This window comes from Loxodonta africana, chromosome 24 (genome assembly GCF_030014295.1).
Source record: "Loxodonta africana isolate mLoxAfr1 chromosome 24, mLoxAfr1.hap2, whole genome shotgun sequence".
Classification (NCBI taxonomy): domain Eukaryota; kingdom Metazoa; phylum Chordata; class Mammalia; order Proboscidea; family Elephantidae; genus Loxodonta; species Loxodonta africana.
Window position 1 is genome coordinate 20,482,291 of NC_087365.1, and position 27,743 is coordinate 20,510,033.

General features: G+C 42.1%; 1 protein-coding gene across 1 annotated transcript in view; it reads left to right on the forward strand.

Moving 5' to 3' along the window:
* Nucleotides 1-25,956, forward strand: part of PAK5 (p21 (RAC1) activated kinase 5) — a 325,437-nt gene extending 299,481 nt beyond the window's left edge. Inside the window, exons 8-11 of the mRNA XM_064275780.1 lie at nt 5,240-5,366; nt 19,996-20,121; nt 21,931-22,065; nt 24,510-25,956. Coding sequence (XP_064131850.1) covers nt 5,240-5,366; nt 19,996-20,121; nt 21,931-22,065; nt 24,510-24,665 — 544 coding nt within the window. The 3' untranslated portion in view covers nt 24,666-25,956. The remainder of the gene's footprint in view (nt 1-5,239; nt 5,367-19,995; nt 20,122-21,930; nt 22,066-24,509) is intronic.
* The last annotated feature ends 1,787 nt before the right edge of the window (nt 25,957-27,743 follow it).

Consider the following 27,743-nt stretch of genomic DNA (forward strand, 5'->3'; position numbering starts at 1 on the left):
CTGATTTGAGCCAAATTTCAGTCATGGTCCCCTACAGCACTCAGTCTCCAGTAGACCATCTAAAAACAAAGGGATGTGAGTGAAGATACTGAACTTTTATTGCCAGCATATTAGCTGGCAGATTCCTGTTGGTGTAGACGTAGGACGTGCACACTCCAGCCCACCAAAAAGCATGTAAGATCATCTTAATTTGTATAAACAAATATCCTGGAGGAGCCTAAGAATACAACAAATGTGATTTACATATAAAACAATTCATCAGAATATGTCCAGAGGAGGGGCTTTTTTCTTGCTTTGAGGGAGCTGCAGATAGTGATACATGTCTCTCTAGAATTCTCCCTTTGTCAAGGTTCCTTTCAATTCTTATTTTGTATCCATGGGAGCCTATTAAGGGGTAGCCTCTTGGAGCCCTGGTGGCACAGTGATTAAGGGCTCAGGCTACTTACAAAAAGGCTGGCAGTTCAAACCCGCCAGCTGCTCCTTGGAAACCCTGTGGGACAGTTCTACTCTGTCCTATAGGGTCGCTATGAGTTGGAAATGGCTTGATGGCAACGGGTTTAGTTTGGGTTGGTTTTCTCTGTAACCCATTGTATTTTCTAATTTTCTGCAACTTTTGTCAACTAATTTACCCCCTTAAAGGTAGGGTAGCTCCAGAGAACAAGAAGAAATTGGGTACCAAGGAACACAATTTGGAATTTGAAATCTTTAAACTGATAATCAGAGAGTTTCCTGTAGAAGATATTCAAGAAGTGCTTTATTGAATGAGTGGTTGGTTAATAAAACACCTAACCAATTTTGCTACTCAAGGTGAAGGGAAATCCACAAGTATGCTAGACTCTCAGGCGTTTCTTATGTACTGAAGTTTGAGCACTAAGGTAGTTTCTTGTTAAATTACATCGTACTGATTTCCAAGAAACAGAGGGTCTAGAAGGGTAAGGAAAGGGGTAAGCACTGTCAGGTTTCATACTTTATCTCATGTCATCTTCACTCACCTCTATGAGTAGGTTTAAAATGACTGTCTGACATGATGAAGCTGTGAGTCAGAGATGAGAAGTATCTTGCTCAAAGTCACACATTTGATAAGTAGCAGAACCAGAACTTGAAGTTGGGGTTGACTCCAGAACGGAGATACCTTTCACCCGTGCCAGCTTTCCTCCCTGCAGAAGCAGAAACGCATCAGTCATTCTCCATTTGGCCCAGTCTCAATTTCAAAACCATAGAGTTAGGAATCAGAGGTGAGTTTTCAGTTAGTGATTGGGCCTCAGGTACAATCTTAAGTTTTGTTATAGTTGACCAGTGAAGAGCCTTTATGCCAGCTTCAAATAACTCAAATCTTATGGGTTCCAAGAAATATGAACGTCTTATGGGTTCCAAGAAAAATGAATGATATTTAAGATGGTGGTTTTGTTTTGAACTTGTCCCTGCCACTGATGCTGTCAACCTCTGAGGGATGTGCTTTGGGCAAATGTGAAAATTGTCATCTGCAAACAGTCCAGCACACTCGCCGCAAAACTGAGAGCTCAGAAGGTGGAGGTTTTCTGTCTCAGGCAAAAACATTCCTTCTCACCTGCCTTTTATGAGACTGATTCATTGCTGTAGGAGTTCTTTGAAGCAAAGGGCATACCTCGTCTTACTCATCAGTTGTATGCCTTCAGTGTTCTTCTATCTCCTCGGGTTTTACTTTTGAATCCCAATATGACTCAGTCAGGGTTTGCTGGCATCAACAAGACTAAAACACGCATTCAAGTCTATCAGTTTTCTTGTCCGTCTGAGCTAATATTTACCTGTTATTATCGTAGCTTTCCAAGGCAGTCCTTAAATTTGGGCTCTGGTCAGTTACACCCGCTGTCCCCCCTGACAACCTCCTCTGTGTGCATAATAGTTTAATAGGTGCTGTACAGGTTCCCCCTCCACTATCTGAAAATTACAGTGTTCTTATGAAACCTTTCATAAGCCCAAATGGCGTATAGAAGCAATTACCATTAATTTATATGGGAAAAATTTTTAAGCGTTCCCAGACCCAAAAAACAATCCACCAAACCGTACCAAATAACACATGAAACCTCAAATAACACTAGCATACAGTAAAAGCAGGAACGATAAGAGAAATCGAGATACAGCACAGATGCTCACAGACACAGCTCAGAGCTATGGTGGCTTGATGCTGAAGTGCTGTGTAGCTCCGGGGGGAAGGAGCTTGGCCAGGACAGAGACTACCCTCACTGGGACACAGGCCCTGAGGGCCACCCCCTTCCACAGTTCCGGCTGTCACCCCCCAGGGATCACCGCCCTCCCCAGCTCAGGCGTCCAGAAGTGTCCAGCATCTCAGTCTTCCTGGAGGAACTGAGAGCCACCCCCACAACTAGGCCGACAGGGATGAAGTGAGGGCAGAGGCCTTGAGGGACCTGGGAAGAAGCCAGGAAGGAGGGGCCGAATCAGCCGCTCCTTCTCACCACCCCCATCCTCCCACTCACCCCCCCCCCACCTCCCCACCACGTCACCCACCCCCTGCCCAAGGGAACCTAGGATCTAAACTCCCCTCCCAGAGGCTGACAGGCGGCAGATGGCGCATGCTGGGGGGAGGGGAGCGACTGGCCTGGCTCCGGGGTGCCCCCAGGGTGGGTGACTTCTCCAAGGGGAAGGGACGGAGAGCAGTCCCCGGCTGGCCTGCCCAGGCTCTCTGCGAGGCTGGAGACTATGGAATCCTGATCCTCCAGGAGCCTGGAGAGAGGGGTGCGGACAAAAGAAGCTGTGGGGAAGAGGTGCGCTGGCGGAAAAAGAAGGGTCACTGCGTGGGGAGGGCTGGTTGGAGACCCAGGGCGCTACCCTATTCCACCCTCAGGGAGCTACGGATGGCCCTGAAGCCCAGGTGGAGGCGATGCCTTTCTCAGGGTGGGCGTGCTGCCTCTTTAATGGCTTGCTGCAAAACGAACTCGGAAGCTATTTCTGTTTTTCACCTTTTTTCTTAAAAGCAAAGATCCTTTTCGGGTTCTCTCAGTTATGGAAAACAGGTACTAATGGAGGTCTTTCCTAAAAGCGAAGAAGAGGCGTAGAGCAAGCTTTCAGAAAGCGGGGCATACCTGTATCAGTCAGGGCTCTCCAGAGAGACAGAACTAATAGGATGTATAACCTGACTAACCAGTTGCCTTCAAGTCAATTCTGACTCATGGCACCTGCATGCGTGCAGAGTAGAACGGCGCTCCATACGGATTGCACGGCTGTGACCCTTCAGAAGCAGATTGCCAGGCCTTTCTTCCCAGTCACCTCTGGGTTTGAACCGCCAGTCTATCAGTTAGTAGCTGGATGCTTAACCCTTTGTGCCACCCAGGGACTCCACAGATACACAGGTAGTTATATTTTAAGGTATTGGCGCAAGTGATTGTAGAGGTAGGCAAGTCCAAAATCTGCAGGGCAGGCTAACGGGCTAGAATTCAATACCAAAGACAAACAAACCTCTTGTGCTGGAATCGATTCTGACTCATAGCGACCCTATAGGGCAGAGTAGAACTGCCCATATGGTTTCCAAGGAGTGCCTGGTGAATTCGAACTGCCGACCTTTTTGGTTAGCAGCCGTAGCTCTTAACCACGGTGCCACCAGGGTTTCCAGAATTCAATAGGAGTTAACATTTCTGTCTTGAGGCAGAATTTGTTCTTCTCTGGGAAACCTCAATTTTTGCCCTTAAAGTCATCCAGCTGATTGGATTAGGCCCACCCATATTATCGAGGGTAATCTCCCTCCCTTAAAAGAGTCAACTGATAGTCGAGGTTAACCACGTCTACAACACACCTTCCCAGCAACTCTGAGATTAGTGTTTAACTGGCCTAGTGAAGCAGAGGGAAACCCACCACAGGAGCACTTTGACCTTTGTTACCTAATTTGTGGCTCACAGTAGCTGTGTGTTGGGGGGAAGCTGTACATGTAAAGGAGTAAAGGGAATGCCTGAGTGAATCATTCTGATGATGCTGAGACCCCAGCTGTCTAGATAATTGTTCCTACCTAGATTTCCCCATGGCTGAATTATTACACTCGTTACAAAAATCAATTGTTTTGAGCTTCGAGGCAGTGTGGTACAGTGGGAAAAACAGGAAGGCATGGGTTTCCAACTCAAAAAGAGGTGAGGTTTGAATTGTGACCTGGCCTTTCTCAGCAGTGTAACCTTAGGCACGTCACCTGGCCTTTGTGACCTCCTCTGAACCAGGAATGCCTTCCTTACAGGGGCACGGGCAGGAAATGTGGGCACACATACACAGTGCTGTGCTTTGCCTTTCTTTTTCCCGTGTTTCACTGATTAAAAACTGTTAATTGGTGTATTGGTATATGTTTTGCTGTGTACATTCTTAAGAACAAAATAAATAAAATTTAATTTAAAAATGACATCCATTCACACTTGTTGCCAGTTGCTGTTAAGTCAAATCCAACTCATGGTGACCTTGTGTGTCAGAGTAGAACTGTGTTCTTTAGTTTTCAATGGCTGCTTTTTTGGAAGTAGATTGCCAGGCCTTTCTTCCAAGGTACCTCTGGGTAGACTCAAAGCTCCATCCTTTCAGTTAGCAGCCAAACCCATTAACCGTTTGCAGCACCCAGGGACTCTTTAGTTTTTAGTAACTCCAAGGTCCTATTTCCTTCCAACAACAAGTGGGACCTGGAACAGCAAAACCGCCATCTCCTGGGAAAGGGAAAGGGAAAGGGAGGGTTGGTGGGAGGTAGAGAGAGGTCACAGAACACAGAAGGGGGAGTTTAGATGTCCAAAGACCATTTGCCCGTGTCCGGCCTTGAAGAGAACTGGTTGTCCCATTTCCAAGATGAGGAAACAGAGACTAAGGAAATGAAACTCCTTGCTCAAGGTCACCTGGCAGCCACCTGGCACCTCAGCCCACTTATTCAGTATGCTCTCTCTGTAGGACTTTGGAGATTTGCCGATGCCCAAGGAATTATCTAAGAGTCCATGGAAGTCTTTGGTATTGATGACCCAAAACCCAACAAATGGGAGCCTCTTTCCTTTGGTTTATATTTGGGCCCTGTCATCCTCAGTACCAGGGATGGTTTTGGCAGTGTTGGCACTGAATGTTATGTTCCAAGACTAAGAGCCCAAAGACTTGCTTTTCCTTGCCTGCAGATTTTCCATTCGTGGGCTGGAGAGCATGGACTGGTTCACAAGAACTCAAGGCATCTACCTCTCTTGGTCATTTCGGAGATGTTAAACCTGTCCTTGTTCCTTGAATGTCATTTCCTTTCTAGAATGAATGAAGAACAGATAGCTACCGTCTGTCTGTCAGTTCTGAGAGCCCTCTCCTACCTTCACCACCAAGGAGTGATCCACAGAGACATCAAGAGTGACTCCATTCTCCTGACCAGTGATGGCCGGGTAAGACTGTCAAGTTTGGCCCTTCCATGGTTCAGTGTCTGTTGTGGGCATTATCCGCCTAAGAACACTTTTCTCATAATTCTAATTTTCCTCAGTCCCACATCAGCCACTGCCCTTCCCAGAAGACTTACTAAAAGGAAATTTTTCTTCTCTGTGTCATCCTGTTAGTCAGAATTACCTATGACCTGAATTTGATAGATAATTTTCCGCCTTAGCAATGCGCGTAGGAAGTAATGGAAACTTCTTTTCTTTCCTGCCACATTCTTATTTCTGTTGGAGGAGAGAAACTATCTGTTCTAGGACTGTGTCCGCCTTATTATTGTGAATATGCATGTCTGCAGTATCTCTCAGAGTCCCTGCAGAAAACAGACAACAAGTTCCACTTGGGGAATTCAGGGAGAATTTGATAAATGGACAGTTTATAAAGGTGTGGGCAGATGTAGAAAAATCATAAGGATTAATGCATAGGATTAGTGTAGTACTTCAGAATGGAGTACCACTCTTAACATCCATGCCTGAGGAGGTGATGTGGGGGACTGCTTACTGGAATCCGGAAATAGAGATGATTGTGTGAAGAGGGCTGCCTGCCGAGTGCTTTGATCTTTAGTGAAAGACAGACCACAGTGAACCTGCAGAATGGGAGCTGAGGGAATAAATACCCCAACCTCATTTTGCTCCTTTCTTGGTCTTCCCCATTGGCTGGACCCAGCTGGAAGCCATCAATACAGTCAACACAAGTTGGCCCCCCAGGGATTGGAGAAGGGAAGAGAATGGATCTGAAGGGAAGATATCTAGAATATATTCAGCATACCAGCATATCTCCAGACCCAGATTTCTGGGTTTCCTGTCACTACAACCTGCTTAAAAGATGCTACTGAAAAAGAAACAATCTTTGATGGTTACAAGGGAGGGAATGCAGTGGGAAGGAAAAATACTAAATAAATAATAGATAAGTAGTAACTTTGGTGAAGGATAAGACAGTACACAATACTGGGGAAGCCAACACAACTTGTCCAAGGCAAGGTCATGGAAGCTCCACAGGCACATCCAAACTCCCTGAGGGACCAAATTGCTGAGCTAACGGTCTGGGGATCATGGTCTCAGGGAACATCTAGCTCAACTGGCATAACATAGTTTCTAAAGAAAATGTTCTACATTCTGCTTTGGTGAATAGTGTCTGGGGTCTTAAAACTTCTGAGCAGCCATCTAAGATAATACACTGGTCTCACCCCATCTGGAGCAAGAGAGAAAGAAGAAAATCAAAGATACAAGAGAAAGTTTAGTCCAAAGGACTAATGGACCACAACTACCACAGCCTCCTCCAGACTTAGACCAGCACAACTAGATGGTGCCTGGCTACCACCACCAACTGCTGTGAGAGGGATCTCAGTAGAGGGCCCTGGACAGTACTGGAGAAAAATGTAGAAAAAAATTCTAACTCACCAAAAAAAAGAAAAACAGACTTACTGGCCTCACAGAAACTGGAGAAACCCTGAGAATATGGCCCCCAGACACCCTTATAACTCAGTAATGAAGTCACTCCTGAGGTTCACCCTTCATCCAAAGATCAGACAGGCCCATAAAACAAAATGAGACTAAAGGGGCAGAGCAGCCCAGGGGCAAGGACGAGAAGGCAGGAGAAGACAGGAAAGCTGGTAATGGGGAACCCAAGGTTAAGAAGGGGTGTGTTGATGTGTTGTGGGGTCAACAACCAGTGTCACAAAGCAATATGTGTATTAATTATTTAATGAGAAACTTGTTTGCTCTGTAAACCTTCATCTAAAGTACAACAAAAAAAATTTTTTTTTAAAAGATATTGCTGAAACTCAGCCACGCCAGGGTACAGAACATACACACAATAGCAAGAAATAATGACTTGGTATTCTTCAGAAGGCTTAGTTCGCTGGAGGAGTTTTGGAGCATAGATTTTCACCCACTGAGGCCCTTCTGACCCCTTGAAACTCCCACCACAGATTGTGGCCCTGGAATGAATGGAGTCAGCCAACTCTTTGATAGCTCCCTCTTGTACAACCCAACAACCTCAGCTACACAAAAAAAGTTGACGTCACATCAGAGGCCAGCCAGAAGAAACTGCCCAAACACTTTGGCTTTTCTTTTTTGTTTTAAAAAGATGATAAATTTTATTGCAGAAAATTTTATAAACTCAGAAAAGTATGGAGGACAAAATAAAGATCACTCATCATTCCACTTCTCATTTTTCCTATAGGTACGTAGATACTTATTTTGAAAATGTGGGATTATGTTTAATAAACAGTTATAAGTTCCTACTTTTTGCCTTGATCTCACTGATTTTTTTATGTTTTAAGCAATTCGGAGCATATGTCTGTCAGCTTTTGCTACCTAACAAACCATCCCAATTCTTAGTGGCTTAAAATGACAACCAATTATTGCTTATAATTCTGTGAGTTGGCGTGTGGGCTGACCTCGGCTGGGACAGCTCATATATGGTATCAGCTGAGCTCACTCATGCATTCCCGCTCAGCCTGCAGTTGATGGCCTCACTCATTTTTCTGGTGATTCACTCATTCTCAACTGGGGCAATGGAAGTAACTGGGCCATGCATCACTCATCTCCCAGCAGCCTGACTAGCTGCTGTCAGTTCCAACTCATGGCGACCCCATATGAGTCAGAATAATACCGTGATCCATAAGGTTTTCAGTGGCTGATTTTTCAAAAGTAGATCTCCAGGCCTTTCTTCTGAGGTACCTCTTGGTGGACTTGAACTTCCAACATTTGGTTAGCAGCTGAGCATGTTAACTGTTTACGCCACCTAGAGGTTCCCCAGAGGATTACCCTTTGCCATGGAGTCAATTCCAACTCACACCTACCCTCTAGGACAGAGCAGAACTGCCCCAAAGGGCTTCCAAGGCTATGATCTTTATGGAAGCAGACTGCTACATCTTTCTCTTGTGGAGCAGCTAGTAGGTTTGAACTGCTGACCTTTCAGTTAGCAGCCAAGCACTTTAACCACTGTGCCACCAGCCCTACCTCCTCAGCAGACTAGCACAGGCAGCTGTGGCAAGGTTCCCAAGAGCATCAGGAGGGGCAAACCCCAAAGTACAAGCAGTTTTCGACCATCTGCTTATATCATGCTTGTTAATGTCCCATGGCCAAGTCTAGATTCAAGGGACAGGGAAATAGACTTCACCTCTAGATGGGAGAAACTGCAAAGTCACATTGCAAGAGGGCGTGGAGACAGGGAAGGGAAGAATGTGTGGCAGTTTTTGCACAATCTACCATGGAACTTAGGAACTACAGAAAAACGCAGGAATCCTCACCTGGACTGACTCAGTCCAGAAGCACCTTGGTGAGGCCACCATCTCAGAACACAGTTTGTAGAGCGTTGGGCTGGTCCATGCATTGGCTCTTGGGACTAGTGCCTACAGAGAAAACAAGGAAGGACAGTCAGTTTAGAGCCACGCTTTCTTTCCCTGTTTCTGGATATTGATGGTGAATTCTTCCTTGCTGTGAGTACACGTCAGATGTCAAAACCAGACATAAGGCTAGACAATCATTCATTGTTTCATTGGTGGACATTAAGAACGCCCCACCCCACATTGTCCAAAAGATTATTCATCATTCAGTTGTCATCCTCGAGGGCAGAATGTACGTCTTAGACATCTCCTGCACCTCCATGTAGCCAGCAAAGAGCTCACAGGGGCAGACACATTGTGACTGCTTTCAAGTCTTATTGGTTTGTTCACTCATTCATTCATTCAATAAATATTTGCCGAATGCCTACTATGTGACGGATACTGTTGTTCTAGGTCCTAAGGATGAACAAAGCAAAATCACTGCTTTCATCAAGCTTACCTGGGGAATCAGAGAGTGTGAGAATAAGTAAAATCATGACCAGACAGCAGAAGGCAGAGATAAGTGCTAAGATTTCTATAGTTATTAATTTAGATGAGCAAGGATGGAGAGTGACAGGGAGGTGCTATGTTATAAAGGCTGGACGAAGAAGGCCGTACCCTTGTGGTGGTGACATTACAGCAGAGACATGTGAGGAAGTGAACCACGTGGCCAGAAGTGTTGCAGGCAGAGGGAACAGCCTGTTGAGTGGATCCTGTGCCTCTTGACCACGTTGGCCAGTTTGCTCGCCCACATTTCAGAACAGTACGCCATACTGACCCAGTGGGTTTCTTCAGTTTCTGTAGATCAAAGAACATTTTTTTTTTCTTTGCAAAAAAGCAGAGATGGAGTGTGGCTGCTCCAAGACAAGGCTGAGTATACATTTTTACAGGAACCTGTTGGAGTATGCTATTAAATAGCGGAGAAGATATGTTTGTGTATCTATTGCCATATAACGAGCCACCACAAAACTTAATCTTGTAAAACAACAACAGTCATTTTATCATTGTCTCACTTGATTCTGGCATGGTTGGGCTCAGCCAGGTAGTTCTGCTCTGACTTGTGGTTGAATGATGGCTGGGGCTGTAGCCATCTAGAAGCCTTTCTCATATGTCAGGAAGTAAGTACTGGCTGTTGGCTGGGAGCTCAGCTGGAGCTGTCAGTGGAAATCACCACAGTGTGACCTCTCCATGTGGCTTGGGCTTCCTCACAACATGGTGGCTAGATTCCAAGAGTGGGTGTCCCAAGAAAACAAGGTGTATGACACTTTTATGACCAAGCTTCAAAGGTCACATAATGACACTCCCAGTGTAGTCACAATCTCTTCTAGACTGAAGGGGGAGGGAATAGAGAACCCCCTCAGTGGGAGGAAAATTAAGTGTAAAAAGAGCACACGGAATGGGACTTATTGTGGGAATTTTTAGAAAATGCTGTCTATTACACACGTGTACTGCCTTCTCTTCTTGTTGGGAGATATTCAACATCATTACTCATCAGAGAAATGCAAATTAAAACTACAAGGAGATAACACTACCCACCTACCAGAACGGCTAAAATAAAAAATAGAGATAAAACCAGTCACTCAATGTAAAATGGTGTGGCCACTCTGGAAAACCATTTAGTAATTCCTTTAAAAAATAAAAATGGATTTAGTATACAACCAGCAATTGTACTCTTAGGCATTTATCCCAGAACAATGAAAACTTGTTTTCATGCGGAAACTTGCACAAAAATGTTCATAACAGTTTTTGTTTATCATAATCCAAAATGTCTTTCAAAGGATGAATGGCTAAACAGTGATACATCCATACTGTGGAATGTTGTTGTTGTTAGGTGCCATCAAGTCGATTCCTAGTCTGTCTTAGTCTGGAAGCTCCACTGAAACCTGTCCACCGTGGGTGACCCTGCTGGTATTTAAATACTGTGGCATACCTCCCAGCATCATAGTAACACACAAGTCACCACAGTACGACAAACAGATAGACAGGTGGCAGGGAACTCATATAGAAAAATTACATCAAAATGGATCAATGTCGTAAATATAAGAGCTAAAACTATGAAACTCTTAGAGAAAACATAGGAGTAAATCTTCGCAACCTTATACTTCGTGATAGATTTTTAGATAAGACACCAAAAGACCAAGAAACCAAAGGAGAAATGGATAAATTGGACTTCATCAAATAAAAAGCTTTTATGTATCAAAGGACGTTGTTAAGAAAGTAAAAAAACAACCTTTGTTGTTTAGAAAATATTTTGGAAATTATAGACCTAATAAGACTTTCATATATACAAAGAACTCCTACAACTCAAGAAAAAAAAAGAAAAAAATCCAATAAAACATGGGCAAAGTGCTTGAATAGACATTTCTCCAAAGAAGATAAACAAATGGCTAATGAGTACATGAAAAGATGCTCGATATCATTAGTCACTAGGGAGATGCAAATCAAATCCAAAATGAGAGAGATGCCACTTCAGTAGGTTGGCTATCATAAAAAAATTAAAAAAAAAAAAGAAGAACAGAAAATAACCAGTGTTGGCAAGGATGTGGGGAGACTGAAACCCTCATACATTGCTGGCGGGAATGTAAAATGGCGCAGCTGCTGAGGAAAACAGTTTCGTCCGTCCTCAAAAGTTAAGTAGAGGATTACCGTATGACTCAGCAATTCCACTCCTAGGTATGTACCCAAAAGAATTGAAAGCAGGGACTCAAACAGATACTTGTTCACCATTGTTCATTGCAGTGTTATCCACAATAGCCAAAAGGTAGAAACTACGTAAGTATTCATCAACAGATAAATGAATAAACAAAATGTAGTATATACATGGAAACCCTGGTGGTGTAATGGTTAAGTGCTACAGCTGCTAACCAAAGGGTCGGCAGTTCGAATCCGCCAGGCGCTCCTTGCAAACTCTATGGGGCAGTTCTACTCTGTCCTATAGGGTCGCTATGCTTTGGAATTGATTCGACGGCACTGGGTTTGATTTTTTTTTTTTTTAGTATATACATAAATGGAATATTATTCAGCCATGAAGAGAAATGAAGTTCTGACACATGCTACAGCGTGGGTGAACCTTGAATACATGATGCTAAATGAAATAAGTCAGACACAAAAGGACAAACATTGTATGGTCCCACTTCTATGAAATATCTAGAAGAGGCAAATACATAGAGACCAAAGCAGATTAATAGTTACCAGGGGTTGGGAAGAGAGGGGACTGGGGAATTATTGCTTAACGGGCACTCAGTTTCTATTTGGGGTAATGGAAATGTTTCGGAAATAGTGTTGAAGGTTGCACAGTCTTGTAAATGTAGTTCACGTCACTGAATTATACACTCAAAAATAGTCAAAATGACGAATCTTAATATTGTATATATATTGCCATAATAAAATTTTAAAAAACAGATTATTGCTCCCCAAACATTCTGATTCATTTCAACTGGGGTGGTACCTAAGAACCTGCATTTTTAACAAGTTCCCAGATAATGCTAATGGTACGCACTTTGAGTTCCAGTCCTCAGGCATCAGGCGAAAAAACATTCATCTTCTGCCAAAAACCTGGAGCAGACACAAGACAACTTTAGCTCGTATGCAACAGGATTTCCACATGTGGAAGGGTTTTAAACTCTATTTTTCAACCTGTAGGTGTCCCATGAATAGACCCTCTTTTACCCTGTCCCCGTCCTCTGTGGGGCCGCTAATGACTGCTAGGCCGGGCACATCATAGAGGAGTAGGATCTCAGGTATACATGGCAGCTTTGTCTGAGCCCTAAACTCTAGTTCTTTGTCTGATCCATGTACAACAAGCCGTATCTTCTCCTTAAAGGGGACAGGCAATAAACTAGCTGAGGTTCTCTTAGCCTAACTGTATTATAGAGGCAAGGGTGGTTTCCTAAAGAGCAAAGCTATACACTTCTATCTAAAATAAGGCTCAGCTAAGAGTCTAAGTGATTCACTTTTAAGATCTGCCTACAGTGCTTTATTATACTCATTACTTGAGTTCTCATTATCTGCTTGCAGATTTATTTGGGCGACTGTTGTATGCAATTATGTTCTTTTAGAAAATCGTCACTTTTATGTACTTGGATGAGTAAAAAAAAAATCTTCAAAAGCACTTATACTCCTACAGCAGAAGAACAGGCCTAGCTTCCAAGTGTTGAGTTTCAGCTTCTCATCTTACATTTTCTCAGGGAGGTATTTATTAGTATGTCAGTTTTGTTTCGTTTTGTTTTTTACAGTCTGGAAAGAGAAACCCACACTAGAGATAATGAAATAAATAACTGCCAATATCTAAATGCTGGTATGTTTAGCTCCTTAACCATTCATATTTCTCTTGTTTCTTATCTTAACGTTATAGGCAGACAAAATTTATTAGCAAGATTGTTTCACCTTCTAAGAGTATGGCCCCCGGACACCCTTTCAGCTCAGTAGTGAAGTCACTCCTGAGGTTGACCCTTCAGCCAAAGATTGGACAGGCCCATAAAACAAAACTAAAGGGGCACACCAGCCCTGGGACAAGACTAGAAGGCAGGAGAGGACAGGAAAGCTGGTAATAGGGAACCCACAGTTCAAAAGGGAGAGTGTTGACATGTCATGGGGTTGTTAACCAGTGTCATAAAACAATATGTGTATTAACTGTTAAATGAGAAACTAGTGTGTTCTGTAAACCATCATCTAAAGTACAAAAAAAAAAAAAAAGATTGTTTCTCCTCTACTGTCTAATAGGTTTGCAAGTTTACTCACACTAGAGTACTGGCAATGAGCTCTCACACACACATACAATTGTAGTTTCTGTTTCCTAAAAGTAGCCCAGACTTCTTCTTGATAAGACTCCACTGGCCAGATTTTTTTTTAACCTATATTTTAATTCAATCCATATAACTTAGTTGACTTCTATAATGTAGACATTGACTGTCAAGGTCAACATATTATTGTAAGGTTGAATTGATACCTTTAAAAACTCAGTGTTTTGGGTTGAATTGTATCCCCAAAAAGATATGTTGAAGTCCTAACCCCTGTACTCACGAATGTGACCCTATTTGGAAATAGGATCTTTGAAGAGGTTGTCAGTAAGATTAACACGAAGTCATACTCCAGTAGGATGGGTCCTAATCTTCTATGACTAGTGTCCTTACAAAAGAGGAGATATGTAGAGATACAGACAGACAACCGCCATGTAAAGATACAGCTACAAATTAAGGAACACCCAAGGACCACCAACCATCACCAGACGCTAGGAGAGAGGAATGGGACAGATTCAGAGCCCTCAGAAGGAATCAACATGGCCGACACCCTGATTTCAGGTTCTTAGCCTCCAGAACTATAAGACAATGAATTTCTGATCTTTAAAGCCACCCACTTTGTGGTGTTTTGTTATTGCAGTCCTAGGAAACCAAAACGCTCAGTCATTCAGATGTGACCACCACCTACTCCCTCTTCCCACTTCCACTCTTCCTCAAGATGAAGTCTAGAAGAACAAAAGTTAAGTGTGAATTACGGGACATCAAGGTGAAGGAGATAAGACCCATCTTCTTATTCCTCTCTGGTCTTTGCCTGGACTCTTCTGCTACCTGGACTAATGACCACTGAGGGAGAATTGATCCCATCATCTGCTGGGCTTTTCAAAAGGACACTCTGCATTATTTCATAGCTCCAGCCTTTTGCCACATGTCTTGAAATCTGTCCTTGAGGCTACCTCCTCTTCTCCAGTGTTCCAGGCATTTCCCGACTTCCTCACTGAAATTTGGAGGACTTCTGTATCCCTGCACACCACACACAGGCCACGGAGAACCAGGAGTACTGCCTCAAGGTCTCTTCCACCCATGTTGTTGTGTCATCTCTCCATGAAGGCTGTGTTGGGCATGGCCAAGGCTGATATTCAGCCAGTACTCACTAGTTTGTCACTTGTTGCCTGAACAAAATGTTGCCTAGTCCTACATCACCTTACAATCGTTGGTATGCTTGAGTCCGTTGTTGTGGCCACCTGTACATTTTGAGTGCCATCCTCCACATGGAAAGTCTATGATCCAAGTTGTCTGGGTTTGACTCTTGATATGTCAAAGCAATTGAGAATGTTGTCTCTGCATTAAGCCAGCCTTCTCAAGCTTTCCATCTGGAGCAATTCAATCTCTCCAACCCCAAACCACACCACTACTAATCTTGGGCTTAGAGAGACAATCACAAACAAGAAAATGGAAAAAGAAATATTCACATTAATAATTTCCAAAATATTAAGCCCATTTCAGCTCTATTCCAACTTTGATTCTAGAAGCAGCTGTTTTCAGTAAGCCAATGATGATTTCAGAAGAGCACCAATGGGGCCTTTTGTCACATGCTCCACTATCTTATACATGTCTGTCAATGTAAAAGAAAATCAATTTAGAAGCATGTGTTTATTGAGTATCTGTAAGGCTGCCAGCTCTTATGGAACACAGTGGGGCTTCATAATTAAAAGGCAGAGCAGCTGCCCCTGAGGAGTGTACTTTCTAGCCAAAGGAACAAAATCAGCACCAGAAAACAATACAAGATTGAGTAAGCACTAAATTCCCTGGAATGTGGAGAAGGGAGAGATCAATAGGAGCACCTGAGAAGAGTTCTGGAGGAAGAGGAATGTGATTAGGGCTTTAAAGAGTGATTAAGAATTGAATATGCAAGAAGAAAGTAAAGAACCATGAACAAAACTCAAAGCTGGGAATGGACCAACTCCTCCCTGTTTGCCCAGGACCTTCCTGGATTTAGCACTGAATGTTCTACATCCCAGGAACCCCATCAATCCCTGGAAGTAGTTCTGGTATGTGTAGGAAGAGATAAGAAGTGAGGCTGGCTACATGAAAAGACTACATGGAGGGCCTTGAAAGCCATTCAGGTGGACTGCAATGCGTTCACCTCAGCAGTAGGAAGACAGGGCTCAGCGAAAAGAGATGGCTTCCACAATGATACTGAAATGAAGACATGAGACCCTATGCAAACAAATGCTTCCCCATCCTCACCCCTTCATGGGATGCTCCCTTTCCTGCTTTTCCACAGCCTAACCGTGGTCTCCTGTGTTTCAATCTGTAATGTCCACATCAGTAGTCCAGGGATGTTATTAAAATGCAGACCCTGACCTTGGGTGGGGCTGAAGGTTCTGCAGAGAATTTCTCTGAAAACAGATTTTAATAAGCTCCCAGGTGATGCTGCTGCTGTTGCTGCTACTGCTGCTTTGAGTAACAAGACTGTCCATCTTTTCCCTTCTGTTCCATCTTTTCAGGAACCTATATTTTCAACCTCTACCACTTCACTAACTCCCTTCTTTCAGCCCATAAACTTGCTCTGTGGTACAGACCAAACTCATTGCTGTTGAGTCGATTGCAACTCATAATGACCCTATAGGACAGGGTAGAATTGCTCCTAGGGTTTCCAAGGAGCGGCCGGTGGATTTGAACTGCCAGCCTTTTGGGTAGCAGCCGAGCTCTTAACCATTGTTCAAGAGTTGTGGTTAAATACCTGAATCCTGGAATCCTGGTTCCCTAACTTCCTACCTCTATATCTTTGGGCATGTGACTTAACCTCTCTGTGCCTTGATCTACTCACCTGTAAAGTAGGAATGAAAATAGTAGTTCCTGCTCATTTGTTTATTGTGAGCAATTAAATGAGCTAATACATATGCTTCAGTGGTAACTGACACGTAGTAAGAGCTCAGTAAGGTTTATCTAGAATAATAATCATCATCACGGTCATTATCATCAGTGGCCCCATTCTTTAAACCTCAGGGCTTTTTTTCTATCTACATTAAAACACATCTCATTTCTTGAAGAGCAGTTTGACCAAGACCTCACTACTGCCTGGTTTCTGCTCCCACCTCAGCACGTCAACTGTGAATCACCACAGACCCCATCCTGCCAAATACCACAGTAACTCTCAGTTCTTATGTGGTTTAATCTCTCTGGTCCTTCATAGATGTTGGTCATTCCCACCTTGGCTTCCCTATGCCATTCTTCCTCACTTCTCTTTTTACTTCTTGAGTTTTTCCCTTTAACCTCCAATAATGCTTTGATTTCAGTCACCCCAGCTGCCAATCATTTTATCTTTTGGCCATCTTCTTTTCTGATACTGCTGGCTCTGCAGGGGTGGCCGAATGCCACCTATATCCAGATGACACCCTGAGACATGTGCCCAGTGATGGCAATGTCCCATATCTTCATAGGGGTTTGAGGTATATAGGTGTATGCACTTGTCAAAACTTATCACATAGTAAACTTAAGGTGTGCGCATTTTACCATATGCATTTCAATGTCATATACACTATAAATAAATTTTGAACTCCAGTTAATGATTAAAAAAAAAAAAAACTAAACACATTGCTGTCAAGTCAATTCTGACTCATAGTGACCCTACAGGATAGGGTAGAACTGCCTCAAAGAGCTTCCAAGGAGCACCTGGTAAATTCTAACTGCTGCCCTTTTGGTTAGCAGCCATAGCACTTAACCACTATGCCACCAGTTAATTATTCTTTTTTTTTTTTTTTAGTTAATGATAGGCATGTTGAATTAGGAGTGAAGTGTTCTGATGTCTTTGACTTATTTTGGAATGCATCAAAAAATAAAGTGAATAGATGGAATGTCTTAGTCATCTAGTGTAGCTGTAACAGAAATACCACAAACAGATAACTTTAAGAAAAAGAAATTTATTCTTTCACAGTCCAGTAGGCTAGAAGTCTGAATTCAAGGTGCCAGTTCCAGGGGAAGGCTTTCTTTCTCTGTCAGCTTTGGAGGAAGGTGCTTGTGATGCACCAGTCTTCCTTTGGTCTGCGAGCTTCTCAGCACAGGAACCCCGGGTCCAAAGGCTGTGCTCTGCTCTCAGCACTCCTTGCTTGGTAGTATGAGATCCCCCTGTCTCTCTGCTCGTGTCTGTCTTTTATATCTCAAGAGATTGGCTTAAGACCCAACCTAATTTTGTAGATCTCATCAGATATAACTGCCAGTAATCCATCTTATTACATCATAGTGATAGGATTTACCATGTATAGGAAAATCACATAAAATGGTAGGCAGTCATACAATACTGGGAATCAGGACCTAGCCAAGTTGACAGATATTTTGAGGGGACACAATTCAATCCATGACATGGATGTATAGAGGGATAGGTAGAGATAAATCTCAAATAGCGAAATAATAACAGTTATAGAATCCACTTATTGGGCAGAGGGGTGTTCACACTATAACTCTTTGAACTTCCCAAATGTTTGAAAATTATCATAATAAAATGTTAGAGGGGAAATTACGCCCCCAGACGAGGCCTCTGCTTTGAGATCCTGATCCTTATAACAATAACAACACAATTATCCTTCCTTACCAGAGACCTCTGCCATCTCTTATGATTGAGGCTCATCCATTCATTCAACAACCTTGATTTTGAGAACCTATTGTAGACCAATCACTATTGTGGGTCTTGAAGCTACAGAGATGTATTTTTTAAACTCTAACCAAAAATATTCGGGGTAAGATAGAGGAAGCTGTAATGGATGATTCTCATGGTTTAGCTTGAGTAGTTGGGTGGATGATGGTGCCATTAACTAAGACAGGATAGATAGATGAGAGTCAGGTTTTGGAATGGAGACAGTATACTGTGTTCGGCTGAAGGTGCCTTTAATCCTCCATATGAAAATATATACTAATTGGAAATACTGGCCTTGAATGGAGGAGAGAGATCTGAATTAAGCATGGGAGAAAAAAGGGAAACTGTCAAAAGTATGTTAAAAGAGGTAAAAATTGGGACCCGGGTGCTAGGGAGCCCCAGTATTTAAGGTGTGAGCAGAAGAGGTAGAACCAAAGGAAAACACTGAGACAGGAAGTTCAGAGAGCTATGAAGAGAACCAAGAGAGAATTTGTGCATTAGAGACGAGGTCATTCATCTGTTTGTTGTTGTTAGCTGTCATCGAGTCAGCCCCTGACTCATGGGGACTCAATACACAATGGAATGAAACACTGCTCAATCTTACACTATCCCCATAATTGGTTCCATAACAGACCATTGTGATCCAGAGGGTTTTCCTTGGCTGGTTTTTAGAAGTAGATCTCCAGGCCTTTCTCCCTAGGCTGTCTTAGTCTAGAAGCTCTCTGAAACTTGTTCTGCATCATAGCAACACACAAGCCTCCACTGAAAGACAGGTGGTGTTGCGTATAAGGTACCTTATCCAGGAACCCAAGCCAGGTCTCCTGCCTGGAAGGTGAGAATTCTACCACTGAACCGCCAGTGCCCGCATACCATTGATCTATAGCAAGTTTAACTTCAAATGGTCATTCTGAACCATTGCCTAATTGTGCTTTTTTGTATTCTGTTATCACCACAAACAGTAAATGACACAGTAGTCTTGAACAAGGCCATCTGAAGTCTACACCAGGTCATCATGGCCAGGAATCACACCTCTCAGATGTAAGGCAAATTCTGGACATGTGGAATACCTAAATTAGCAGGGTGCCTGACACTGAAGTATGTTCTTCAGTGTATTCTTAAGAGGACATGAGGACTGTGCAAGAATTATCAAAGCTTTTTAAATTTTTTGTTAGGATAATCTAAAATAAATAATATACATGCACACCGAGTTATCATAATGACCACCTTTAACCCCTGATTACCAAGTGCACACCCAGTCTCTGTGCTCGTATTCCCACCTACGTTAATGTTCACATTGGCAACTTCGTTCCTCGTGGACAAAGGAGAAAACAAAAAGGAAGGGGAGCCAATACTTAAAGTGCTGTCTCTGTATCATGTAATAATGAAGGTTTACAATATTTCCAGTAGAGCAAAGACATTGGTTATTTGAATCATCTCATAATACATAGAAACCTAAATGTGTTGAACACAAAAGAAACCAAACTGCAGTAGTTTGTACCAAAATCACATGGATAATAGCAGTTTATTTACACTAAAACAACATCATGTCATATTAAGTTAAAGTTGTAGATTTGAGTTTCAACAAATTTGTTGTTTTGGCTGTATTTAATCTGTATGTTTTTTATTTGTTTCATAATTCTATAAAAGATACAAACAGCAGGAATTTAAACATTCACAACTCAACCCTGATGGATTCATGGGAAATTTTTCCATTAATATTGATTGATTGTACCTTTCTAATAAAAAGTTGTGACCAACCCCTCCTCCAATAATCCCAAAGCCTGTTAATGAGACCATTCTGCTTTGAACTTAAAACATTCTATGTATATGTTCCTGTATCTAGCAGACAATATTGTAAGCTGTTGTATTCCTTTCCTTTTCAGATAAAGTTATCTGACTTTGGTTTCTGTGCTCAAGTCTCCAAAGAGGTGCCAAAGAGGAAATCACTAGTTGGCACTCCATACTGGATGGCACCTGAGGTGATTTCTAGACTACCTTATGGAACAGAGGTAAGGGGATAACAGCCAGCTTGGAGAAACGTGGCCTAGGACAGGCTCAGGAATGCAGTGGTTTTGAGACAGCTATGAACCACAGGAGACCTCGGGGATGAGTTTTTGTCTCTCATGCTTGATCCCCACTCACTAGACTGAATGCAAAGTGGCTGATGGCAGAAAGGAGACTGGTCACCACTGAGGATATCGCCATGTTTACTCAAGGGGCTGTTTATTGAGGTCTGCAATGGACAGAGCTCTATGTAAGACACTGGGGGAGAGTCACTCAAATGTTGACCTGTTTGTTCTCAGTAGTAAAAGAGGTACACGAAGCAAGGCAATGTCTCTTGAAAAGTGGTGAGAGAGGCACAGATGACCAGGCATGGTGAGTCAGAGAAAAGATAGACGATTAGAGAAAGCTCCAGAAAATAGAGGTAATATTTGAATGAGCAGTTGAGAGAGAGGTAGTTTTCCTTTTCCTTTTAATAATGTACTCCTATTTATAGAAAATCAGATACAAATATTATAACATATTAAAAAATCTGGCACAGTTTTGATTTCCTCTGGAAAGGAAATAGTCATACCTCTTAAGGAGTAGAGTTTGTGAAAATGAGGGGACAGAGAGAGTGGAGGAAAGGCAGTCTAGGGTGGGAATAAAATCTGTTGCCGTCAAATCAATTCCAACTCATAGTGACCCTATAGGACAGGATAGAACTGCCCCATAGGGTTTCCAAGGAGTGCCTGGTGGATTCAAACTGCCGACCTCTTGGTTAGCAGCCACAGCTCTTAACCACTCTGCCACCAGGGTTTCCTAGGGTGGGAATGGGGTGAGTAAAATCTCTGAGACACAAATGTACATACACGTGGAGGCCAAGAAGTTGATTTCGACTCGGCAGACAGTGTTTCCAAACATTATGGTTCAGAAGGCGATTCTAAGAGAGAAGAGTGGTAACAGGTGGTGTGGACCAATGAGCTAAGTATATCGGCATAAATTAAGTAGCCTCTGCTTTCTTTTCCATGTTTGTCTGACCTTGAATGAGTACTGGACTTGTTTTTCTCACTGTGGTCCCAAGAGCATAAATTCTCAGTGAAGGTCACTGCAAGGTTTATAATAGCAATGCAGCCAACAGATAAGTGGTGTAATGAGGCTATAATGGGAAGTGACTGTAACTGGAAATTTATAGCACAGCTATGACTTCTCATTGTCCAAGCTTCCCATTCTTTACCCAGAAAGAATTGCTTGTCATCTCTTCCTTTTCTTTTCTCCATTCCTTGTAAATGGTTTTGTAAAGGAAGGTTTTGTGCATGCTCCTTTTAAATGATAAAGAACCTCTAAGAGGGAGAAATAGACCTGTTTTTTTTTTTAATTAATAAATAAAAGAATCAGAATATATTTTGCACTATGCTATGCAGCTCCTTGCATTTTGTTATGAATGTGTAAAAAAATCTCCTTATTACGGTTTAAGTGCAGCTTTTTCTTTATGTTAATAATATAAAACTTTGGATATTTTTCACATCTGCCCTGAGAGGCAGTTAACTAACAAAGTCAACAGGGCGAAAGCTCAAGTTCTAAACTTCAGAATGTTAAGATATTCATTTATCCCAAGTTGGTGAAACTTCTTTGACATTGTCTTTAAAAAGCAAAAGAAGACCATTAGCAAAAACTCCTTAAGCCAACCCTTCAGCTGGTAGACCAGTATTACTAATTTTGAGAGGTTACAAATACCACAATTAATTTATGAGTATGAGTCTCTTGGGTTCCATGAGCACATCTGACGTATCAGCATGTTCCCCTTGCCTGAAATAACCAGTCGGATGTCCTAACAGGTGGACATCTGGTCACTTGGGATCATGGTGATAGAGATGATCGATGGTGAGCCCCCCTACTTCAATGAGCCTCCGCTCCAGGCAATGCAGAGGATACGGGACAGTTTACCTCCAAGAGTGAAGGACCTACACAAGGTAGGAATGGCATCTGTTGCTGAAGTTCAAAATAGATCTAGAATTTGTCAGCCATTTTTTGGTTTTAAAGACTGGTATTTTTCATCCAGGCAGTAGATCCTGGTTTACAGGCATGGACTTTAGAATTAGAGTCACTTAGATTCAAATCTCTGCTCTTCCTTTCATTCACTGGGAAAGTGATTCCGCCTGTCTGACTTTGAAGTTCTACATCTGTAAAATGGGGATAGCAATAGCTCCTTTCTCTTGGGTTGGTTAGAAGAGTAAACCAGGCACTCAGCACTCACTCATTCAACAGCTATTGCATGCTGGGTGCTGTTCTAATTGTTGAGGTATTGCAGCACAAGACCCCAGATTCCCTGACTCTCCTAGAACTTACATTTTATTTGGGGAGGTGGATAATAAACTATAAATAAATGAATGAATGAAATACTTTCAGAGAGCAGTAATGTGTGAAGAAAATAAAACTCTGTGATCTGATGGAAGTGTACAGAGTTGGTCCTGAAAGCTAGTCTGGGTTGAAGAGGGAAGGAAGACCTTTCTGAGAAGGGACCATTGAGCGGGGACCTGAATAGAAGGAAGGAGCAAGCCATGCAAAGATCTGGGAGAAGGGTGTCCTAGGCAGAGTGAACAGCAAATACAAAGGCCGTAAGCCAAGAAGGAAGGCCTGTGTGGCTGGAGCAAAGTGAGCAAGGGGAGAAGAGTAAGACATGATGGTCAGAGAAGTAGGCAGGGTCTAGATCATGCAGCACAGCGAAGGTCATTGTTAGTGTAATGCATATAAAGGACCAAGTGGTGTCTTCCCTGTTTTCCCAAGATTGTCAGCTTGGACCAAGCTAAGGAAAAGGAAAAAAAAAGGATGCTCAAGAATCACCACTGTGGTAGTAGTCAGCTCCCTGGAAGACTTGCTTAGAGGTGTCATTTCTGCAGAATCAGTACCATAAACATTGACACACACACGTCCCCTCACATCTGCATCATGACAATAAGAAGATGTGAGACTGCCTTTTGGGGGAGAATAGTTGGTAATGGTAGAGTCTCCTTTTCCTTCAACCCTAAATCTGAGGGTAGGGCTGCAATAAAATAACTCATAAAAGTTGTGTGAACCTACAAAAACAGGAGACTGCTTGAACCAAACAGGACATTGAAATTTTAACTGAATTGGACTAAGTTTTAATAATGAAAAGTGACTAAAGAATATGTAGTATCAAAATAGATTCACAGCAATAGAAATGAGCGTTGATGTTCTTCAAAGCCATGTACAAAAAGGCTCTTGACAGTTTTAATCATAATGGTTCAAAAAGTGGGAACCTCACAAGGCTGTTTCTAAATGAAGAAATAACGTGTGGTGTATTTCAACAGTGAATACTACACAGCATCAAAAAGGATAAAACTATTGCTGCACACATCAGGGATGAATCTCACAGACCTAATATTTAGAGAAAGAATTGAGACAGGAAAGTTCACGCTATACAACTCTGTTTCTGTAAAGTTACAAACACAGGCAAGACTAATTTATGCTATTAGAAGTCAGCGTAGTGATGACCTTTTACAGGGGAAATGGGTATTGAGGTAGGGTCCTAGAGTGGTAAAAATGTTCTATATCTTGATTGAGGTAGAGAGTAAATATGTATAAATATATGTAAAAGTTGATTGAGCTATACAAGTATACCCATTGCCATGAAGGCAATTCCAACTCATGGTGACCCTATATTTATGCACTTGAATGTATATAAGGTAATACCTTGAAAAAGTAAATCATAAGAAATTAAAGGGAAAAAAGTGCTATCTGTGTCATATATCCTTAAGGAAGCTTGTTTCTATTAAAAAAAAAGCGGGGGGGGGGGAGGGGGGATTCCACAGAGCCTAGATGGTTGCCATCATTAGAAAAATAAAACTATTCTGTATTTATACCACACTCCATAAAAGCATGTGTGCGACCTCTTGTACATAGTGAACGCCCCGTAATAGCTGGTGTTGTCGTTATTAGGAGTCCCTGGGTGGTGCCAATAGTTAACACAGCTGGCTGCTAACCCAAAGATTGGAAGTTTGAGGCCACGCAGAGCCACCTTGAGTGCCTGGCAATCTACTTCTGAAAAATCAGCCATTGAAAATCTTATGGAGCACAGTTCTACTCTGAAACACATGGGGTCACCAAGAGTTGGAGCCGACTCAATGCCAACTGGTTTGGGTGTATTTTATTATTATTATTACCATTATTATTTAACCCTTTTATTTCAAACTTGAAGAAGGTGAGGAAAATACCGTGTGTTAAAAAAGGCAATACCTGCTTTGGCTTCCACAGTGTCTTCCTCCCCATGGTGACTTTCTAGAATTTGATGTTGTTGATAGAATGACTTTCCTAGGACCTAACTGGGAAACCATTTTAGGCGACCTGGGTCGGGTTTCTGTGTTAGACTTCAGCATGCATCTTTGTGTTTTGGCAGTTTTCTTCAGTGCTGCGGGGATTCCTAGACCTGATGTTGGTGAGGGAGCCCTCTCAAAGAGCCACAGCCCAGGAACTCCTCGGACATCCATTCTTGAAACTGGCAGGGCCACCATCTTGCATCGTTCCCCTCATGAGACAATATAGGCATCATTGAGCAGAGGATTCATGAAAGTGAAAAGACTAGATGAGGTCATGAGAATAATTCAGAAGAACGTGAAGAACTCATGGACCACTGCAAAAGGCCTGTGCATTCAAGACCAGCTGATTGGTGGGACAGTTTGGTGACCGTCAGGGTTTGACAGACCAGGGCATCTAATTGTGTCTTAAACAGACATCTCTCCACTGACAGCTGGTGAGGTCATTTGAAGCACAGCTTTACTAAGTCATTATATTTTCAGCCCTTCATCCCACAAGTCAGAAGGACTCAGTACAAACTCCGTTGTGATACATCCTGGCCACATGCAGGGTAACGCATAGGATTTTCTATTTCGAAAGAATACTTTTCTGGCAAAAAAAAAAAAAAGGAAAACAAAAAAGCACTTTTTTCTTAATGGTAGCAGTGTAATGTATTTTGCAATGAATTTGTAATTTTTCTGTACGATAGTTTTGATAATTTATAGTACTTTGATGTCACGTAGCCATTGTATTGGTTGAAGTAATACTTGTTTCCTAGCAGGAGTTTGAACAAAGCCTTTCCTACTTTTTTATCCCTTTCAGAGAACCAACGATTCCTTAGGAACTTTGAATACTGAATGAATCTCAATCACCATCAGCTTTAGTAGACTCTTTTCTTATTTTAACAAGTGTCTTATATGATGGAAGAAGAATTAAGAGTGATGGTGGTGCACGTTTCATTTACTCGGCCAAAAAATAATAAAATACAATTTGGGCCACAGTATACCACCAAACTACTCCTTGGGATAGAGCTAAATAATTTGAAAAATCTCCTATTTCTCCAAGGCTACTAGGAGCAAACCATTGGACGCATGGTAGGATGTTCCCCCTAGGATACTCTCAAATGGGTATGTTGTTCCTTGTGGCCAAATTTCACTTCTAAGGAGCAATTTCAGTGCTAGGATCAACGGACTTAGTTCCCCAAATTGAATGTTTCAAAGAGGCCATGAAAATTCCAGTCTTAGAAAAGGAAAGGAGAGAGAACAGGGCAAGATGTTTGGTTTTGTGTGTCGCTGTTCTGAAAACTGTATGCTAGCATACCAAACTCTTGTCTCTTTACCTTTGTACTGCAGTATTAATTGCTATTGTTCATGTATCGTGCTGGAAGTCTGAACTGACTGTAGAGGTTGATTTACCAAGGGGGGTGTTTTACCAGGTATGGTCTGACTTCAGTTGTGACCATGTTTTAATGTGTTGCCGACATAGGAGGGTTGTGCTGCCTGTCTAGATCTTCTTGAATGTTGATAAAAATGAATGACTACTACAATACATTTTGTGTTGCTTGTTGGATGAATTTGCATGTTAACTGTAGGCCAATATAGATTTGCCTTTAAAATTCTGGAAGAGCTACATAGTCATCATTAATTAGTTTCTATTAATTATGCATCAAACAAAAGCCATTTGTTACCAGACTAGAAAACCAGAGGCTTTTCTTAATGACTCGATATACTGTAACAAATATGAATTTAAATTTGTGAACATGCTCTGGTTGCTCTGAGCATAATTAAGAATTTTTGTAATTAATAGGTTGCTAATTATTTATTACAGTTAAAAAAAGGAAAAAAACAAAGGCATAAAATGACCTTCTACTAATTAGATTTTCGGTTTTCCCCAAAACTGGAAATGCATAACCATAAATAGGATCTATAATTTTGTTTCCTAAAACTCAGTAGATCAATGTTTTATGTAAAGTATTAAAATGCTAATATAGATATGTAATAAAAACGGTCTAAATCCAGAATATTGCAGTCCTAAAAGTTCATGAAACAGATTACATAAATTCAAACAGGATTATATAGAAGTAGAAAGGAAAAAAAAAAAAGGAAAAATCTTTATAACCAGAACAAATAGTGGATTTTGGATTCCAAACATTTTGACAGTGTAATGGAAATTTTTCTGTAATTTTCTTATCACTGGGTATTTTTTAAAGTATTCATTGAGTTTACCAAAAGTTACTGTAGCTTAAAAGGTTTTGTGAGCACTACCTATTGGCAGAAAATGCACTTGCAAATAAAGATAAATGTTTGCCTTTTCCCCATTGTCTTATTGGAAACTCCAGTGGTTTCCAGAATTTTTTTTCTTGAGGAGTTTCCTTTATAATCCTGAGGAATGCAAATGAGTTGCTACGAAATTACACGTAGCATAGTGATAACACAAAGCAAAGACTAGTATTTCCGTCCCTAGAGATTACATACTGTAAGACTGTGGTATGGACACCACTGTTGAGAAGAGAATTATTCAGTTCTGGCTTACCAAGCTTAATGAATGCCAGATTCGTGGCTAAATCTCCCTTTCCACTTCCCTCTTCCAAAGATGCTGATCTGAGGACTTCTGCCAATAAAGGATATAACCAAGTACCTGGGTTAGAGAGAGTGTAGTTGGGAGAGCTTTCTGATAGCCTGGAAGCCAGTGTTGGGCCCCTTTCCCTCTTTGGATGACAAGGAAGACATGAACATGTATCCCATGAAGTTGAGGGGACACTTGTATAGAACCCAGTGCCATCGAGTCGATTCCGACTCATAGTGAACACTTGTATATGGAGAGCCCATTTCTCATCTGGAGATTTCTGAAGGTGAAAACCCTGAGAACATAGCCTAGAAATGCAGGATGTGAAAGAGTGCAGTATGTTGTGTTCCAGGGAAGAGAAAGGTGGGGCAACCCCTCACCACACAGGTCTCCACAGGTTTTGGAGAATGTGAGAGAAAATACCAGGTTCCCTTGGCTATGTTGAATGAAGCAGGGAGAGGGAATAGAGAACATGGAGCTAAACTGAATGAACTGCTTAACCAAGCAATGGGCTGCTCTATAGAGAGAGTACGTTGGAGGCATGAACTAATGGGGGAAACTAAAGGATGAGACGGCTGCCTTTCTGCAGTGAGTGGGGTCCTCCCAATGGAGGGACCTGGGTGGAGCTGGACCTTATTCTGAAAACCAAATATATCATCTACACCAAGACCTTTCTCAATAGCAGGGGCTGCAGTCTTTAGACTGAACCTAAATGAGACTCAGGCACCTTACCTTCTTACAATAGCATCTCCATGGCAGCTGAGTACAGCCA